Source organism: Fringilla coelebs (assembly GCF_963513975.1).
Source record: "Fringilla coelebs genome assembly, chromosome: 8".
NCBI classification, from domain to species: domain Eukaryota; kingdom Metazoa; phylum Chordata; class Aves; order Passeriformes; family Fringillidae; genus Fringilla; species Fringilla coelebs.
In genome coordinates this window covers 4,307,291-4,325,786 of record NC_140066.1, presented here as the reverse complement: position 1 = coordinate 4,325,786, position 18,496 = coordinate 4,307,291, and the positions used below count along the sequence as shown (strand labels likewise).

General features: G+C 54.2%; 1 protein-coding gene across 1 annotated transcript in view; it reads right to left on the bottom strand.

Moving 5' to 3' along the window:
* Positions 1-3,978: 3,978 nt before the first annotated feature.
* Positions 3,979-18,496, bottom strand: part of ADAMTS14 (ADAM metallopeptidase with thrombospondin type 1 motif 14) — a gene marked incomplete at both ends in the record, with an annotated part of 29,374 nt that continues 14,856 nt past the window's right edge. Inside the window, 18 exons of the mRNA XM_084210680.1 lie at positions 3,979-4,304; positions 4,809-4,919; positions 5,260-5,386; positions 5,915-6,122; positions 6,241-6,373; positions 7,072-7,237; positions 7,675-7,838; positions 7,978-8,058; positions 8,168-8,291; positions 9,151-9,284; positions 10,335-10,510; positions 11,109-11,257; positions 11,408-11,521; positions 11,634-11,766; positions 12,322-12,465; positions 12,565-12,670; positions 15,517-15,673; positions 17,661-17,744. Coding sequence (XP_084066806.1) covers positions 3,979-4,304; positions 4,809-4,919; positions 5,260-5,386; positions 5,915-6,122; positions 6,241-6,373; positions 7,072-7,237; positions 7,675-7,838; positions 7,978-8,058; positions 8,168-8,291; positions 9,151-9,284; positions 10,335-10,510; positions 11,109-11,257; positions 11,408-11,521; positions 11,634-11,766; positions 12,322-12,465; positions 12,565-12,670; positions 15,517-15,673; positions 17,661-17,744 — 2,637 coding nt within the window. The remainder of the gene's footprint in view (positions 4,305-4,808; positions 4,920-5,259; positions 5,387-5,914; positions 6,123-6,240; positions 6,374-7,071; positions 7,238-7,674; positions 7,839-7,977; positions 8,059-8,167; positions 8,292-9,150; positions 9,285-10,334; positions 10,511-11,108; positions 11,258-11,407; positions 11,522-11,633; positions 11,767-12,321; positions 12,466-12,564; positions 12,671-15,516; positions 15,674-17,660; positions 17,745-18,496) is intronic.

Genomic DNA, 18,496 nt, shown 5'->3' with positions numbered 1-18,496 from the left:
TGCAATGGCTGCTGTGGGAAAATGAGCAGTGAGGAAGGTGTTTGGAGACACAGCCATAATTCCAGTTCTGGTGGGGACAATGGGGACAAGTACCTGCTCTGCCCCATCTCACAGAACCCAAATCCCTGGCTGGTTTGGGTTGGAAGGGACTTTAAATCCCATCTCATTCCACCTCCTGCCATGGGCAGGGCATCCTCCACCAGACCAAGTTGCTCCAAGACCTATTTTTACCTGGCCTGGCCATCCCATCAAGAAAAGCCCCAACCACACCAGCTGCAAGCCTCTCCTATCCCTTCTAAACCCCAAAATCCCTCCTTGCCCAAATATTGTGGCTGCTGCAGCCAAAAAAGCTGAAGGTGTGATGAGCTGTAGTGATGCTGTGTGGAGGGGAAGCACCCAACACACAGCTGGAAGAGTTTTTCCATGGTAAAATCCAAGCAGGGTTTGCAAAGCACTTGGAGAAGCAGGCACTGCAAAGATCCAGAGGAATGCAGTGTGGCTGGGATTTGAGGAATGAGCTGGTGGGGTTTGAGGTTCACCTTTTGGGAGGGGCCATGAAAAACACAAGGGGAAGGACAGACAGAAGGGGAATGACTTCATTACACCAAAAGATGGAGTGGTTCCACCATCACCCTGAGAACCAGAGGTCTGCAGGAGGCATTTCAAAGGGTGCAAAGCAGGAGAGAGGAAAATAAAGCCTTTCCTGAGGGATTCCAGCAGCATTAATGTAGTGAAATTGTCAATCACAGTGAAGTCAATCACCAACACCTGTGAGGTTTCCACAGGAAGCACCAATTTGTGTGAGGTGACTTTAGAGCAGCCCCCACAGCCCTGAGGGTGACACACTCCTGTGTGCAAGTGCCACCAGCTGGCCACTGCCACCACGGCCCTTGATTAAAAGTGGCACTGGGGACCACCCAAGTGTCCCCTCCCAGCCCTGCCCTGCGGTGCAAAGGGCAGGAAGCAAGGCAGGAGTGGTCCTTGAGAGGGAAGCTGCTGCTCTGGGGGTGGGATGGAGCATCCATGAGCTGGGACAAACCTTTAAGAGTTTCCCTAAAAACCCTGTCAACAGGAACTGGCTTTTGGCACCAAACAAGAAAAGAGGGGCTGCCAAAACCCACCCTGACACTTCTCTCTGGCCTCATCCCTACCCTGGTTCACCTCTTTGTATTTTTTACCTGGCCATGGTATCAGGGACTCTTTTTGGCCTGAACCAGTGATGCATCAATATTTATTTTTGCACTGGTTTAACTATTTATGAGTGTGTATAGAGATATTCTTCCTCCTCAAAACAGCAGGGTGAAATTCTGGCTGATAAAGAGGAAGGGCTGAGTTGAAGTAACACAGAGTAAATCCATTTCCCCCTCCACACACACATCCCCAAACCAGACCAACAGCAAGAGATTTTTATGTGGATTTATTTTTCTTTTTTTTTTTTTACATTATGTTAGAGTTCAAAAAAAAAAAAAAAAAAGAACCCAACAAAATTAATAAATATTAAAAGTTAAAAAGCTCTGAATCTCGTATGTACAAAACTTTATACATCATGGTAACACTGGACAAGGTTACAGCACAGGAACGACTCCATGCACCCACCTGGCTTAGGAGGGTGCAGGGGAGCAGAATCATCCTCTCCTCCTGGAGACAGGAGCAGAGACAGGACAAAGCCACCCAAGCTCAGCCTGCCTTCAGCTGGAACAAATCCCCCTGGATCCCTGGAAGTGTTCAAGGCCAGGATGGAGCAGCCTGCTCTAGTGGAAGGTGTCAGGGCTGGCACTAGATGAGCTTCACAGCTCCTTCCAACCCAAAGCCCTCCAGGATTTCATGAGACACGCGGTGCTGGGTGCCAGCCCTGCAGCATCACCCCCCAGAGCACCCACAGCTGCTGGGGGAGGTGATCCCAGCCTGCTTTAGACCCCCCCCAGCTCTCAGGTGATCCTGAGCTCAGGATCAGCACCTGCAGGGCAGCCCCCTGCCCAGACAGCCCCAGGGACTGTGGGTGCCGGGAGCTGGGGCAGTGCCCAGCCCCAGCTCTGCCCTGAGCTGCAGGGAGGAACCACTGCAAATATTCCTAAAGCAATAAAGCACCAAAGCCTAGGCCAGCAAGGGAGGGAGGGGAGCAGCTGGGGATTTTGGAGGAAGGACATCACAGCCCGTTTTTGAGGGGAAAGAAGGGCTTTTTGTTCTGCTCCTCGGAGAGCAAACAAAGCCTTATCTTTGGCACAATAAATAAATGCTGGCACTCCTGAGGAGGGGCATGGCAGGGGTGAAGGCATTCCAACCTCACCCTGGTGTCCCCACAGGATCCCCTGTGGGTGCCAATGCCTGCAGGTCCTGGGTCTGGGCACTGCACGTGCCCACTGCCACGAGGTGTGCCAGCTGTGTGGCTCAGACAGAAGGGGGGCTTTGTTCCAGGTTTTGGGATGCCCACCTAAGGCCAAAGGGCAGCACCCAGGAGGCTGAGGACCTCCAGCCTCAGGTGCTTTAAGGGGAGTTGGAAAAATGCTCATCCAGCTGTGCCTCAGCAGCAGGAGGGTGTGGGGAAGCTCTGGGGGAGCAATGCAGAGTCCAATGCTTGAAACATCCAGAATGCAGAGGGGTCTCCATCCATTTCAGGCACAGCAAGCACCTCAACCCTGTCACAATCCGTGGGAAAATCACCCCAGGCCACCTCACCAGCAAGGCCTGGCTACCTGCAGAGCTCACAAATACTGTCCCTAGGGATGCCACATCCTGCTCCTTGGACACCAGGGAAGCAGGAGCCTCAGGGCCAGCCCCCACACCGTGCCTGTGCTCCCAAGGACATCCCACTTTGCAATGCCAAACTGGGACTCCACCTCCCCGTTCCCAAAACTGCCTTCCCCACCTTCCCCAGAGGTGCCCCAAGTACCAAAACCATGGGAGCCCCCTCAGGGACACCATTTTTGGGAGGTCTTTGAGGACTGAAACTCGTCAAGGCAAACCCTGTGCCCAGAGCTGGCCCAACACCCAGCAAGGAGAGGGCAGCCCCAGGCTCCTAAAGTGCTGTGCAAACGTTTAGTACTTGGCACAATGATTTGTAACAGCATTAATCACCCCCTCTCCACCCCTTCCCAAGCAAGGAGAGATGCAGATGAATCCTTGGCTCTCTCCTCTCCTCGTGACTGCCCCTAAAATCCCCTCCTGGCTTCCCAGTCACTCCTATTTCCCCCTGGAAGCTGTTGCTGCCCCAGAGGCACTGGGTCCAAGGGGGCAGGGATGAGGCTGGGGATCCTGGGCATTGCTGTCAGCTCAGGGCTGGCTGAAAAAAAGTCACCCCCAGGTGACAGGCATTTTTGACATCAATTTTTGGTCTTTGACCCGTGGTTCTTATTGCTCACTTTGGAATCTCCTGGACCATCCATCTCCTGCCTCCAGGACAGAAGCAGCTCTATGCTTGTCACGTTTCCACCTTCCCCCAGACATGTTTCCCAAACTCTCTACCCCACTGAGGACAGCCCAAAGCAGCAGTTTGGGATTTCCCCTTCCTCACCTCAGCACCTCCCCTCCAGTTTTCCCCACCAGACTCCCAGGATCCTCCCATTGTTATCCCCAAGCTCCAGGGCTGAACCACCAAGCCAGGACCCTCCTGTCCAGCACATCCTGTGTTGCTGCTTGGAGCAGGGGGAAGGAAAACACAACATTAAAGCCATCCCCCTCCCACATCTTTTTAGCACCTTGGGAGGAAGCAGCCTGTGTGCCCACAGCTTTTTTTTTTGCTCTTTTCCACCTTTTTTCCCATAGCACTGTCAAAAAGCGCCATGGCATGGCTGGGAGGGCAAGCAGGACCATGGGAAATGAGTGGTTTTCCCAGGAATTCCTGGGTGTGGAGCCAGGTCATTCCCAAACCTGGCAGTGAAAACCATCGCTGGAAGTTGGGGGAGAGGAAGAAGATGGAGAGAACGGGAGGGAAGAGGAGAAAGGCTTTCCCAGCCCCACGGGGAGGTGGTTCTGAGCAGGTTACCTGGCCCCCTGGCCCCTTCCCTGCTCCCTGGGGGCTGGCAGCTCCCCTGGAAAAGCACCACTGCTGGATAGCCCAGGTGCCAGAGTGGGATCCCCAGCAGGCTCCCCCCGAGCTGGGGCAGTGGGGTAGGGGAGGAGAGCCAGAGCAGGGCTGGGAGTGGTGGTTCCCGGGGGAATGCTGCTGACAGGGGCTGAGCCGGTGGTGGAGGAGGCTTTCTTCCCACAGGATTCACAGCAGAGCTTGTTGTAGCCGGGGATGGAGCAGTAGCGAGCCAGCACCTCCATCTGGCAGAAGATGGACTTGTCCCCGAGGCAAGGCTCCCCTGGAGAGGGACAGAGCAGCACGAAATCAGGTGGCACTGGGCTCCCAGCCCTGCACCCCTCCCACGGGATTCCCAAAGGGAACAAGGGACCCTTTCAGGGTGCTGCCCATCCACATAGGAAACGGGCAAGAGGGACCTCAAAGCACTGAAGGATTCTGTGCATGGAGAGAAAACAGAGAGCAAGGGATGCTCCAAACCAAGATGCACTGAGCCCCAGCTCTGAAGGACTCCGAGGGGGAAAAGCCAGGAGCCATTTCCCTACTTAAAAAATTCCAAAGTGAAAAGGAAAGGGCGTAAAATCCGGGAGGCAAAAGGAGCTGAGCACGGAAACTGCAGGACCGTGCACACCACAAGATGGCAATGGAGCACCAAGCTCTGGAGCAGAGGCTGGAACTCGCCGGGAGCACCGCTGGGTGCGCTCCCACCTCTGCCCTGCCCGCAGGGAGCTGCACGGCTCCTCGGGAGTGTTATCCCGGGAAGCATCGCCCTTACACGAGCACTTACTGGAGGAGATCTTGCTCACGGGGTTTTTGGCTCCCTCCTGGGGCACTCGCTGCCCTTTGGTCATGCCGTGGTCACCGGCATCGGCACCGGTGGTGATGCCAGAGAGCTTCCCTGAAGAGAGAGCACCACGATGCCCAGCAGCCACGGGAGGCTGAGGGCACTCAAATCCCACCCAAGATAAACTCCAGGGTGCCCATCTCCACCAGCTCATCATGAGCTCTAACTGCCAGAAAACCCAAAACCAGCCAATGCCCGGGCTAAGAGCAGAGAAGGGAAATATTTTGGCTGGATTTTAAGATTTTTACTGCCAGCCACATCAGGGACGTTCAACCCAGCCTTGTCCTCTGGCATCCCCTGAAGTCTCAACAGGCTGGAGGCATTCGTGGGGGTTGATCCCCACCAGCACATGCCCCATCCCAGTGCCACCTCCTCCTCCTCCTCCTGCTCTCACCCGGGCAGACAGCCACGTGGCAGCCCTGGATGGCCTCTGGCTTGTCACCCTCGCAGCGCGCGCCGCTGTCACTGCCCTTGCACACCACCTGCCGCTGCTGGACGCCTTCCCCGCAGGTCACCGAGCACTGAGCCAGACAGACAGACAGACAGACAGACAGTCAGTGACAGCCCCCACACCCCCACAGCCACCCAGGATGTGCTGGTGACTGTTCCTCAGGTGGATTTTGCTTTCTGATGTGGGGGTTCCCTCCCTGTCTCCCAAACCCCCACACTGTCTGCTCTGCCCTCTCTCATTTCTCCTTGTACCCTTATCCATGGGAGATTTCAAAGCCAGGCTTGGAGCAACCTGGTCTAGTAGAAGATGATCTGACTGAGGCAAGGGGTTGGATTGAGATGGGCTTTAAGGTCCCTTCCAACCCAAACCATTCCAGCATTCTGTGAAAACATCACTGTCTCTTGTACCCTGATCTCCACCAAGGCCAGGCTGGGTGGGACTCTGAACAACCTGGTCTAGTGGAAAGTGTCCCTGTCCATGGCAGGGCGGTTGCACTAGATGACCTTCACAGCTCCCTTTGAACCAAACCACTCTAGGATTCGACTCCACGACCCCTATAACCCCTGACCTCCACACCCTCCTCCCAGGGGCTCCTCACCTCGGACCAGGCTCCCGTCCTCCACTGCGCGGGGCAGGGCAGGCGGCCGCAGGGCCGGCGCGTCTCGGGGCGCTGCCCGGGGCAGTACTTGCTGTGCAGGGTGCGGTTGGTGCCGTCCTGCAGGCGCTGCACGCACTGCACCGCCCGCGCCTGCACCCCCAGCTTCCCGCAGGAGCGGCTGCAGGCGCCCCACTCCTCAGCCACCCACCTGCCAGCGGGGGGAAGACGGACAAGGAGAAGGCGTTTGAGGCGATGCTTGAGCCGGGAAGCGGCTGGAAACGCTCCCGAACTGCCCCCAGGAGGGATGGGAGCACGCTGGGACTTACATGGGCTGGGAGCATTCCTGGAGGTTACAGCGCCTCCGGATTGGCTTTGGCTTCTTGCCGTTGTCACAGAAGTTCCTGTGCACCATCCGGTTGTCGCTTTTCCGACGGCAGCCGTACTTGGTGTACTGGATGCCTGAGGGGGCAGAGCGTGGGCAGTGAGGGGGTGGGTGTGGGAGGCCCTCCAGGTTCCCCCAGATCCTTCTCCTGCATCATATCCTGCTGGGATATCTGCATATCCCACATATCCTGCTGGGATATGTGCTCTCAGGTGTCACCGCTCAGGTGGGACCCAAGGTTTGCTGAGGATGCTCGTGTGGCTGCTGGACCCACCCCTAGGGTTCCTCAGGCTGCTGTGGAGTGCACACAGCTCGTGGAAAATGTCCCAGCCCGAGGCAGGGGTTTGGACCAGGTGGCTTTTAAAGGTTCCTTCCAACCCCAACCACTCCATTCCCAAAGCACGAGGTGCTCCCCACGACCAGTGGCCCTATGGAAACGAGGCTTTCACCAGCAAACCTCACGCCTACTTCTGTGCAAACTTCTGTGCAAACTTTAGTAGTGGTCATCTTCAAAAATCACTGTTTCATGGCTCTAATGCAACTAAAAACAGCCGAGGAATTCAAAAATCCTAGCAGGTCCATGGATAGACAGACAAAGGTACACACACGCAATCATGCAAGCCTGTTTCTCTAAGAAATCCAGCTAAAAGGCTCACTTGAACTGCTGTGCAACAACTTCTCCATGCCAGAGATGCCCCAAGGGGCTCCCACACCCTCTACCATACCCCAGCACCCCCCAGGCATGCCCTGTAGGCTGTTATGAAGAGCAAGTTACCTCCTCCACACGCCTTGGAGCACTGGGACCAGCTCTTGAGGGCCCACTCGTAGGAATCCATCTCCTCCAGCAGGACATTGTTATTCCCAATCATGGGCAGCAGGTCTTCGTGGATGATGTACCTGTACATGAGGCTGCTCCTCGCCTCCTCCTCCTGAGGGATGACCTGCAGGCACAGAGGGAACAGAGAGAGAGGGGGAAGAATGATGCCATGGGAAAGGGACCACGTGGCAAGGTGGCCTACGCCCAAAACTGGGACACAGGGATGGATGGGAGCACAGACCTGCCCCTCCCCACACGTCCAGGGAACCCAATCTCTAATTCCCCACATACCAGCATAACTAAAATGGGATTTGGAGTCATAAGCAACTGCTGCAGAGCAAAATGCAGCTGGACTCAAAGGCAATGCCTGAGCAACACGTGCCATTTCCTCACGCAGCTTGTCACTCCTCACTTTTGGCTGGCTCATTCCCTGGATTTAATGAGATGCCCTCCTCCTCTACCCACATCCTTCCATCACCTGCCACATCACACCTCAGACCAGCTCCCCTGTCTGTGACAGTCGTCCCCAAGCCCCCCAGAGCACGTGGCAGCCAGGCTTACCAAAACACTGATGGCCTCATGCAGGGGTCCGCTGGTTTTCAGGCTCTCCTTGCCTTGTTCCACAGTGTATTCCCACTCCAAGCCCATCTCAATGAACACCTGGCTTTTGGCTTCTTGGCCCTTGGCATTCAGGATGAAGTTCCCTGTGGCTTGATTCTTAACAGCTGGAGGAGAAAGGAGATATTTTCAATATCATTCCCACTTTGGAGGATAGGAATGACGTAAACAAGACCCTCTTTGGTGGGAATTATGAGAGAAGGGTTGAGAAAGGGTGAAGGGAGAGGTGCACTAGGGCATGCTCACCAATGCTGTGGGATGCTGGCTCCATCTCCTCTATCTGAAGGTGCCTTGCTCCAGCTGGGATCTCAAACATCTTCAAAACACCTGAAAGGGAGGGAAGAAGGATGGAGGGAAGAGAAAGAGCAAGTTTCCTCCAACTGGACACACGAATCCAGCTCGTGAATCTGCTTCCAAGCCCTCCCAGCCCTCTCACCTGGCTGCTTGGGGGTCTTGGCCAACGTGCCCTTCACCGTCCGGCAGTGGGAATTGTCCCCCCCGCAGACCCCACACTTGTCATCCTGCTTCAGGGAGCCCACCTCCTTGTCACAGCCGACGTGCTGGCACCCGGGGGACGAGAGGACAAGCCTGGGGTTACATGCCTGATTCCAGCCTGGGGTTACAGCCCTATGGCCTGTGCAAACCCAGGGCACAGGGAATATTTCTCTGTCTGCTCTGGGGTGCCCTGAGCCCCAGGGGAGCACTGACTCTGACCCTCATTCATGGAGAAAGTTTCCTGGGCTTCAAGATAGACTGGAACCCACAAAAGTCTGCAATAGATTATAGAGAGCAGTGTGGGTGTGTCCCTTGGTGAGAAATTTAGGGTTTGGGATTTTTAGTGTGTTGTGGATGGAAGCAGGATGGAGGGCACAGGGTGTCATCCTGGGCTTCTTCCTCATGATGCTTCTTCCTTCTTCTCCATGGGTTTGGGTGGCATTTTGTAATTGGGCAGAAAATCCCCATTGCAGCTCTGTGGGATCATTATTGGGTTAAAAGGGAAAATAATCCAGGTGTCAGTTCTTAATTGGACAGTTTAGCCTTAAAAGGCCTTGTACCAAGAGATTGTTGGCCATTTTTGTGATGCTTTTCCAGCGCGCTGAGCCTGGTGTGGACAGCATGCAAAACTTTAGCTAAGATAACAATAAACAAGAACCTGAAGACCGAAAAGATCCAGTGGGTCTCTCTTTCCTGACACAAGACCACTCCAGGAGGGTCTCCCCAGACAGGGGAGCCTCAGCCAGAGTCCAAGAAGTCAGGGAATCAGCAACAGCCACCCCGACAGCAGCCCAGCCCATTGCTCTGCCATCCCCTTTGCAGCACACAGGCTTGGTCCCCAGGGATTAAAACCCGTGCCCCCAAGGGGCTGAGCTCTCTCCTGGCCAGGGAAAGGACAGGGAGAGCCCCAGAGGAGCTCCTCACCAGGCACTCTCCCCGGGCACAGACGCTGTAGGGGTCCCGGTAGCTGCAGCGGGTGCCGTCGTGCACCACCTGGTTCATGAACACCACATCTCCCGTGCCCTCGGACTGGCAGATCAGCTCACACTTCTGAGCATCTGTGGCAAAGGACAGGGGAAGGGGGAGAGAAACAGAGGTGGGGGGAAAAAGGAGTTGTGGAAATTCATTAGGGTGAGTGATGACAGAGACTCACCTCAGATTGCACCCCTGAGCACAGCCACAATTCCAAAGGGCAGGATATTCTTGGGCTGATCTCCCAAGGCCATTTGCAGCCTGTACTTTTGCCTGGTACACTCAGGAAATTAAGGGAAGGACAGGAAATGCTACATGAGGCTGCAATGCAAGCAGGCAGCTCTGCTCTGGAAACAGGCTGGGAGAGCTGGGGGTGTTCAGCCTGGAGAACTGAAGGCTCCATGGAGAACTTAGAGCCCCTTCCAATGCCTGCAGGGGCTCCAAGAAGGCTGGAGAGGGACTTTGGACAAGGAGAAAGGTGTGACACATTAAACCCCATAATGGGGTTTAACCACAGAGTAATAAATCAAGCCCTGGATAAATAATTTGAAAAGATTTTTTTTTACCCCCATGAAACTTTCCACAAGAAAGAATAAAGGTGTGGCAAGCTTTCTCTACAAGGAGAAGGCAAATTTATTTTGTCCAGGATGAAAATTGGATAAATTCCCAAGCAAAGAAGCTGCGGATGGGAGATGGGACAAAGGAATATGAAAAGGGGGATGCTCACAAAGGCAGGTTTTTGTAAGGGAGACTCCAGTAAGAATTGGAAGGAGTACAAAAGGTTTTCCAAAGGAGAATGATGGTGAGAAGGAACTACCTGGGAAATATTTAATTCTGAGCACAAGCATCCTTCAGCTTGTGAAGACTGGGAATGACTTCAAACTGTCAGAAGGCAGGGTTAGATGGGGTATTGGGAAGGAATTCTGTATTGTGAGGGTGGGCAGGCCCTGGCACAGGCTGCCCAGAGAAGCTGTGGCTGCCCCTGCATCCCTGGAAATGTTCTTCCAACTGTGAGTAACCTGGTCTAGTGGGAGGTGTCCCTGCCCACGGCTGCAGGGTTGGAAAGAGATCATCTTTAAGGTCCCTTCCAACCCAAACCACTCTGTGATTCCATGATTTTAAAAGGCACCACTCACCGTCATGGTGCTCGTAGGGCAGCCAGGAATGTTTGCTGCTCTGGTGGGTGTAGTAGGAGTTGCGCTTGGAGCACTGCTGGGCACGGAAATCCTGGAAGGGCCCCGGGCACTCCTCGGCATTGCACACCTGGTACTCGTAGGTGGCTCCCGGGCACGGGCGCCCTCCGTACGCTGGGCTGCAAAACAAACCCAGGGGATGGTGATCAACCCCAGCACGGCTCAGTGCCCGAACACACAGCACAGTGTGGCATCCCTATATCCTGGGAAAATCCCTTTGCCCAGGATTTTTCTCCTGGGAGGCTGAGAAGCCTCAGAGAAAAGGAAAACAGTAATTATCTCATTGCTTCTCCTGTGTTTTGCTGCTTTGGAATGTGTTTGGAGATTGTTTATCCAACAGGTGATTGTTTCATTGGTTTCATGTGAATTGTTTTGACTCATTGGCCAATCCGTGCCAAGCTGTGTCAGGACTCTGGAAAGAGTCGAGAGTTTTCATTATTATCTTTTTAGCCTTCTGTCTGTACCCCTTTCTATATTCTTTAGTATAGTATAGTATTCTTTAATATAATATAGTATCATAAATAATAAATTAGCATTCTGAGAACACAGAGCCAGATTCATCATTCCTGCCTTCATCAGGGCACCCCACAAATACAACAGCACAGCTCCCGCAGGAACAGATGTCCCCATGCCTGCCAACAAGGGGAAGAGCCAGGAACCCCTGGCTCGTGGCCCCTTCCAGCCGGGGAGAGGGAGGGAGGCAGACCCCAGACGTACGGCGGGTTGTCGCAGCTGCGGCCGCGGGACCGCACGCCTCCCCCGCAGGTCCTGGAGCACGAGCCAAACTTGGACCAGGAGCTCCAGCTGCCATCCTGGCTGTAAGGCTGCTCCGACGTCTTCCAGATGCAGTGGCCCTTGAAGCACCACTGGAAGGGAGGAGAAGGAATGAGTTCCAGACCTCTTCCAAAGCGCTCCTGCACCCACAGCACTACAGAAAGGGTACAGCACGGGAGGAAGGGGCTCTTCGTCGTGCCCTTGGACACATCCCCCCCACAGCAAGCAGGACCAGCCCCTACCTTGCCAGGAGAGCACTCGGTGCCATCCAAGGGCGGCCCCTTCTTGGTCTTGCAGAAGTAGGGGTTGTCCGGGTGGCTGCACCACAGCTGCTTGCAGGGGTCGAAGGTGCGGAACTGGGGAGCACAGAGGGGCTGGGCTGGGACAGCAGCGGCGAGGACCAGCAGGCTGGTGGCACCCAGGCTGGCTGGGGACGCCGGGGAGGGGGGACACGCAGCCCCTACTCACCGCCGTGCAGGTCTTGTAGCCCACGCCGAAGTCGAAGCGGCACTGCTCGTCCATGGAGTAATTGATCCCCGGCAGCTCAGGCAGCGTGGGCCACTGGTGCTCGAAGGGGTCATCCAGGAGGCAGTCGTAGGAGCTGCAGGGCCAGACAGAGGATTTCCTTCCATCGCCCCAGCCCTCAGCGCCAGGCCGCCCTCCAAATCCAGCGACTGAGAAATCTGAGTTACCATGGAATCCCAGACTGGCTCGGGTGGGAATGGTCCTTCCAGGCCACAGAGTTCCACCCCCCTGCCACGGGGCAGGGACACCTTCCACTATCCCAGGTTACCCCAATGTCCAACCCGGCCTTGGACACTTCCAGGGATCCAGCCACAGCTTCTCTGGGCATCCTGTGCCAGGGCCTCACCTCCCTCACAGCAAAGAACTTTTTCCCAGTATCCCATCTAACCCTACTTTGGACAGGCTTCCCACTTTCCCCCTTGTCCCAAGTCCCTCTCCAGCTCTCTGGGAACCCCTTTAGGCACAGCAGCAGGCTCCAAGGCCTCCCTGCATCCTCCTGCTCTCCAGGCCGAACCCCTGAGGGTGCTCCAGCCTGTCTCCAGAGGCTCCAGCCCAGGAGCACCTTTGGCTACCAAAACCCCTCAGGATGGCTCTGGAGGAGGCCGTGCCCTCCCAGCTGGAAGGGGCGTACTGGATGTAGCGGTTGAGCTCCTGCTTGCTGCAGCGGGACCAGTGGTAGCGGTGGAAGGCGGCCTGCACCAGCGGCGCCATGATGCTGCCCATGCTGGTCTCGTCGGCGCAGCGGTTGCCCTGCCCGTCGTGCTCCATGCCCAACCTGCAGGGGAAGATCATCCCGAGGGATTCACAGCTGTAGCTGCAGCAGGAGGAAAGGCCCCTTTTGGAAGGGAGGGGCAGCTCTGCCCCCGGGACTTACACGTGGCCGGTCTCGTGGGCCACCACGAAGGCGGAGGAGAAGCCGTCCTCGTGGTTGAGGGTGCAGCTGCGGAGAGGGTGGCACATCCCCGTCACCGGAGCGTAGCCTGGGGCAAAGACAGGAGGGAAGGACAGAGGAGGAGAGGAGAGAGGAACCCTTTGAGAGAGGAGGGGGAAAAGTGAAATATTAAGGAAAAAAAAAGAAACCCACAAATACATAACCTGGAAGAGCAAACAGAGGGGAAGGCGCTGGAGAGGAGGGGATGCCCAGGTCACTTGGGTGGCAGCCCGAGGACTGGCTCACCAGCGTGTGACAAAAGCCAGCAGAGGTTGCTGTGGGGCTTGCTGGCACCACTGTGCCCTGGTGCCAACACACCTGGGCAGGCAGGAGGGCAGGAACAGCACCCACAACACCCTGCCAGCACGGGTGGCCATCGCCTCCCAGCCCAGGAATGGCCTCCCCTGCATTCCTCTTCATTTAAAACAAATAAAGAAGGAAAAAGAGAGAGAGGAAAAGGCATGAGGCTCTCCCCAGAGCCCTGCCAAAACCACAGCCCTGCTCCCCACGGGGCACACCCGCACATGCACCCGCCCCGGCCCCAGGACCCCGGCCCTCGATCAAGTGCAGTGCAGTGGGGCAGCTGTGGGCAGAGGAATCTTCCCCCGCCCAGGCAGCAACACATCACCTCCATTTTGGTCACTTTTCTTGTCTTTTTCACCTTATTTCTGCCCGATTCAATTAACTTGTTGGCGCACTCCAGAATTTGCTCCCCAGAGTTTTTTTTTATATATATGTTGGTTTTTTTTAAGGCTGACCCTTTTTGGCATCAAGGGAGTTAGAGAAGGAAGGACTTAGAGGTCAGAGAGGCAAAAGCAGGGCAGGACCATGCTGGCTAACTGTGCCTTGGGATGCTGGAAGGGGAGAGCTCAGTCAGCCAGGAGTGGGCAGCAGCAGCAGAGGGGTGCTGATGAGCTGAGGGAGGTGCACATCCCTACACCCACCCTGGCCAAACCACGGGGTCCACAGAGCCCCCCATCCTCGTGGGATACTTGATCCACACCAAGTCACGCCCATAATGGGGTTTAACCACAGAGTAATAAATCCAGCCCTGGATAAATCATTTGAAAAGATCTTTTGTACCCCCATGAAACTTTCCACAAGAAAGAATAAAGGTGTGGCAAGCTTTCTCTACAAGGAGAAGGCAAATTTATTTTGTCCAGGATGAAAATTGGATAAATTCCCAAGCAAAGAAGCTGCGGATGGGAGATGGGACAAAGGAATATGAAAAGGTGGATGCTCACAAAGGCAGGTTTTTGTAAGGGAGACTCCAGTAAGAATTGGAAGGAGTATAAAAGGTTTTCCAGAGGAGAATGATGGTGAGAAGCAACTACCTGGGAAATATTTAATTCTGAGCACAAGCATCCTTCAGCCCAGGCCAGAAAAGCCCTCTGTGCCACCCATTTCAGAGGGACATGACCTCTACAGCAGCAATTAAAATCTACAACCCATCTGTCCACTGCTCTTCTCTCCAAAGGGCATACTGGGGATAATTGGGTGCCACACTCTGGTCCTTCATTCCAGGCATCCCCGAGCGTGACAGGGTGCTGGGGATGTTCCACAAGGACTTTGTTTTGGGGAAAAGAGGCAAGAGCAAGCACAGTGTTACTATTCCAGCAGCCCAACCAGAGGGAAATTCCCAGTGGACGAGGAGCTCCTTGTGCCATGCAGCACAGCCAGGCAAGGACACGGGGATTCTGCAGAAAGTCCTGGAGATGTGTGACAAGCAGAGAGCCAGATCCGTGGGGAAAGGGGAAGGAGCTGCTGGAAGGAGCACCCCCAGAGCAGGGCTACTCCACGGATCTCACGACTCCTTCCCACCAAGGGGCAGCCTAGGGAGCCTCCCCCTTCTGCCAAAAAAGGTCCTCTCACCAATGCCTTTGGACACAGTCACTTTGCCAGGAAGGGTCTAGAAAAACGAAACAAAAGCTGGTATTTCACCCATGTGACTCTGGACAAGGAAACCAGGGCAGGACACCAGCTTGGCACAACCCAAGGTCTGCTACTTGGTGGCCACAGGACCACTGGCACACTCGGGAGGGTTTCCAGCTGGATATCTCCTGAGGTTCATCTCCTGCTGAGGAGGATCCTTCTCAGGGAGGTCATCCAAGTCAGGACAGGTTTCCTTCTCCACCTTTCCTTCCTCCTGTGCACACCAGGGGGACCTGTGCTGCAGATCAGGGTGACAATACCCACCCCATCCACGGCATCACATGGAGCCTCCTGACGGGAATACAGACCTGGCCACCAGCGTGGAAAGGAGGAGATGGGAATTTGGAAGCAGCAGGCTCAGAAGTGGGAAAAGTCACCTCTCCTGGTAACACCAAAGCACCTGTTTTCCTAATGGAGCCATGAAACATCAGAAGGTTTTCCTGAAAATTTTTATTAGCAAGGCCTCCAACTTCTCAGACCACACCAGCACAAACTCTGCACCAAGAGGGTGAGAGATTCCTGCAGTAGAACTTCCTCTTTGGCCCAGGGTTCATTGATTGCTCCCAGGTCCAAGAAATAAATCCACATAAAAACAGGTTTTAAAGGTCCTCCAGAGGACAGAATAAATTGATTGTCCCCATGGGGCTTCCTGCGGTATTTCATCTTTTTTTATCTCATTTTTATATTTTTAAGGCATTTTGGGCCACGGGGAGGACTGGTAAATGAAATCAAAGAGCAGGAGAATAAATAAATAAAGACATTTTATCCATTCAGGTTGATGCTCTGGATTAATTCTCTGTCTCTCTCTTCCTCATCAAGAAGAAAAAAAAAAGCCGATTTTTATAACCTTTTTCTGGACCTCGCTGGCCAAGAAACTGTGCTCGCAAGAAAATCCTCTCACCCCTCGCTGGCTTTTCCCCCCTGGGGCAGACTGCACATACCTGATCGAGACAAATACAGTACCTTGCATACCTGCGGGCCCAAAATCTTGCCTGGTGAGGAAGACGGCGTGGTCGTGGTGCTCGGCGTGCGCGGGGTCGGGGCGCTGCTGCGAGTGCGCCCAGCGGCACACCTGCTCCAGGCTGCGCGAGGGATTGCCCCGCTCGATCAGGCTCACCGACTGCAGGGAGAACGGGAAACCCGCTGCTGGGCAGGGCAGGAGCAGCTGCTGCCCTTCCCCTGGAAGCCAAGGAGGTGTCCTCCCAAAGTGGGGTGGTTTGGGGAAGAAGAGAGGAAGCACAACCATTGCCTTCACTCTCCCAAATCTTCGCGCATTCTCCTTCACCTCCAGCAGCTGTCAGGTGCTGGAGGTCCAAACTGAGAGAGGGGAGGGTTATCTCCCTCTCCTTCCCTCTCCTTCCCTCTGCTTCTCCTTCTTATCTCCCAAGTGGGAGATCACCAAGCAAATTGTATTCTATTTGCCATCTGCATGGCAGTTGTCTTCTGTTCAGTGGGCAGTTTTCCTTATCTCTTCCACAATCACTCCTCCCTCTGGGGGGACACCTGCTGATAACAGGCTATTGAATGTCACTGCATGGCTGATAAGAACTACAGCATCCCACTGGGAGATGTGAGCCCAGAGGGAGGAGCCAAGCATTCCTACCCGGATATAATCTGGAGATTCTGGAACTCCAGCACGGCTTCTGCACTGGATCTTCAGAGGAAGAGCTGCCTCTTCCCCTGGATCTCCACCCTTTTCTACTGGATCCCTGCTCCAGCAGAACCACCCCTGGCACTGCAGGAGGGCTGCAGCCACAATTCCAATGGCACTGCTGCCAACACCCTGACCCACAGGGTGTCAGGTTGTGTTCTGACTCTGTCAGTGCTGTTTTTTGTTTACTGCATTGTTTATTTTACCCTTTTATTTTCTTCCCTATTAAAGAACTGTTATTCCTGCTCCCATATCTTTGCCTGAGAGCCCCTTAATTTCAAATTTATAACAATTTGAGGGAGGGGATTTACATTTTTCCATTTCAGGGGAGGCTCCTGCCTCAGACACCTAGCAGACACCTGTCTTTCCAAACTAAGACAAAGCTACAGGAGGACTCACTAGGGAAGCATCAGATCCAAACAGTGAGCTGAGATCTCTCCTGGATTCAAACATCCACTCCTTATTTTCTACATCATCCCCTGAACCTGAGAAGTGATGTAGCTGGAACAAAGCAGCTGCCTCCAGAGCTGGCTTTGGGGAGGATAAATCATCCCTAACAGAGCCTGGCAGTTCCCACCCCACTGTATCACCACAGCTCCAAATCCCTTCCCCTCCTCAGATCAACCTCCAGCCCGGAGCACAAACTTTGTCACTGGGACAAAGCCAAATGGATTGTTGGCTTTCTCAGCTAGAGACAATGGTCCTGGTCCCATGGAAGCCTCCAAAACTGGGCCAGCCTCCATCCTTATCCCTGCTCCTCAGAACCATCCCTGGATCTCCAGGATGTGTTGGGTTTCTGCCAGCCAAGCATACTTCTATAATAACGAAGCTTTTTTCCAAGACCTAACCGGTCTTATTTGTGGATCACACACAGAGACATCACTGTGTTGAGTCATTAACACCCTTGCTAGAACACTTCCTGTGGGACAGGGGCTTGCCCCAAAAAAAGTGCAGAAAATCACATTGTTTTAAAGAAAAATCTGGCTGCTGCGCTCCAACAAGCCTTAAAAAAATAAGTGCAGCCTGAGAAATCACACGAAAACTTCTCAGGAAACCTTCCCACACTTTTCCTGGCCATGCCCAAGCCACACGAGAGCCACAGGACAGCCAGGGAGCCGAGTCAAGGAGATCCCAGCCTCAGCTTCTCCTCACTAATGTCCAGCTCCTCTCAGTGTGGGAAGCCACCTCTACCCCATCCCCTACAGAGCCCTAAGGAAGACTCTGTGGTTTTCCCCACATCCCAGAGCAAGCAGGTACCAGCAGATCACAGCCCCCCACCCACCACCAGCCCCTCAGCCCCCAAAAACCAGGCTAAGGGAGGTTCAAATTCACCCCTGCTCAGCACAGCTGTCATCTGGGCTCTGACAACTGCCACGTTTTCCCAAGGCTGGGCTTACCTAAGTGCTAAATGAACATTAGAGCATCTCCTGCTTGCGTGCCCGAGCGCCAGATTTACCTGGCGATATCCCACCATGATCATCCTGACCAGCACGATGTTGATGTGCACGCCCAGCGACTCGTCGTGATAAATCTCATCCACCTGAGGAAGGGAGCGTGAGAAACAGCTTTTCATAAAACTTTTCATGGTTTAGGAAGGTTTATTAAACCTTTTCAAAAATACAACAGAAGGCTGAATAAAGAAAAAAGGTTATGGCGCTGGGAGCAAAAGGTTTTCCCTGCTATGTGCTCAGCCCCCTCCCAATGGAGGCTTTTCCCTTTTTAACCCTTTAACCCTTCCCAAAGTTCTGTCCATCAACCCCTTCTTCGCTGTCCAGTGGTGGAGATCTCTTCCTCAAATCCTGACTGGAGGTCAGATGTCACCACAGTGACAAGCCAGCCCTCCCAGATGTCCCAACTCCAGCTGTCCCTTGATAGCCACGCCAGGGGGTACAACATAACTAGAAATCTATAAAACTTTTCTTAACCTATATACATGATATTTGTCCATTAATTGTGAGAGTCAGTCATGGCATTACTCATCTATCACAAGAGGGAAATCCAACATGGAAGAAGTTAAGGCCACCCCAGCCCTCAAGCCTCTCCTGTCCTCCACGCTCCCACGTTCCACACCCTTCCAGGCTTTCCAAGACCAGGTGCAAAGATGTCATCTCCCTCCTCCCACTGTGGGAAAGGGCTTTTTTTTCCCATTTTCCCACATGTAACAAGCACAAAGCCAAAAAGCCAAGCTGGAATAAGCCAAAATTTCCCCAGGAATGGCTCAGATGGTCAACGACATCACCCATTTCCATCAAGGGCTGCGTTTCCTCCACAGCATTTCTCAAAGAGCCATTG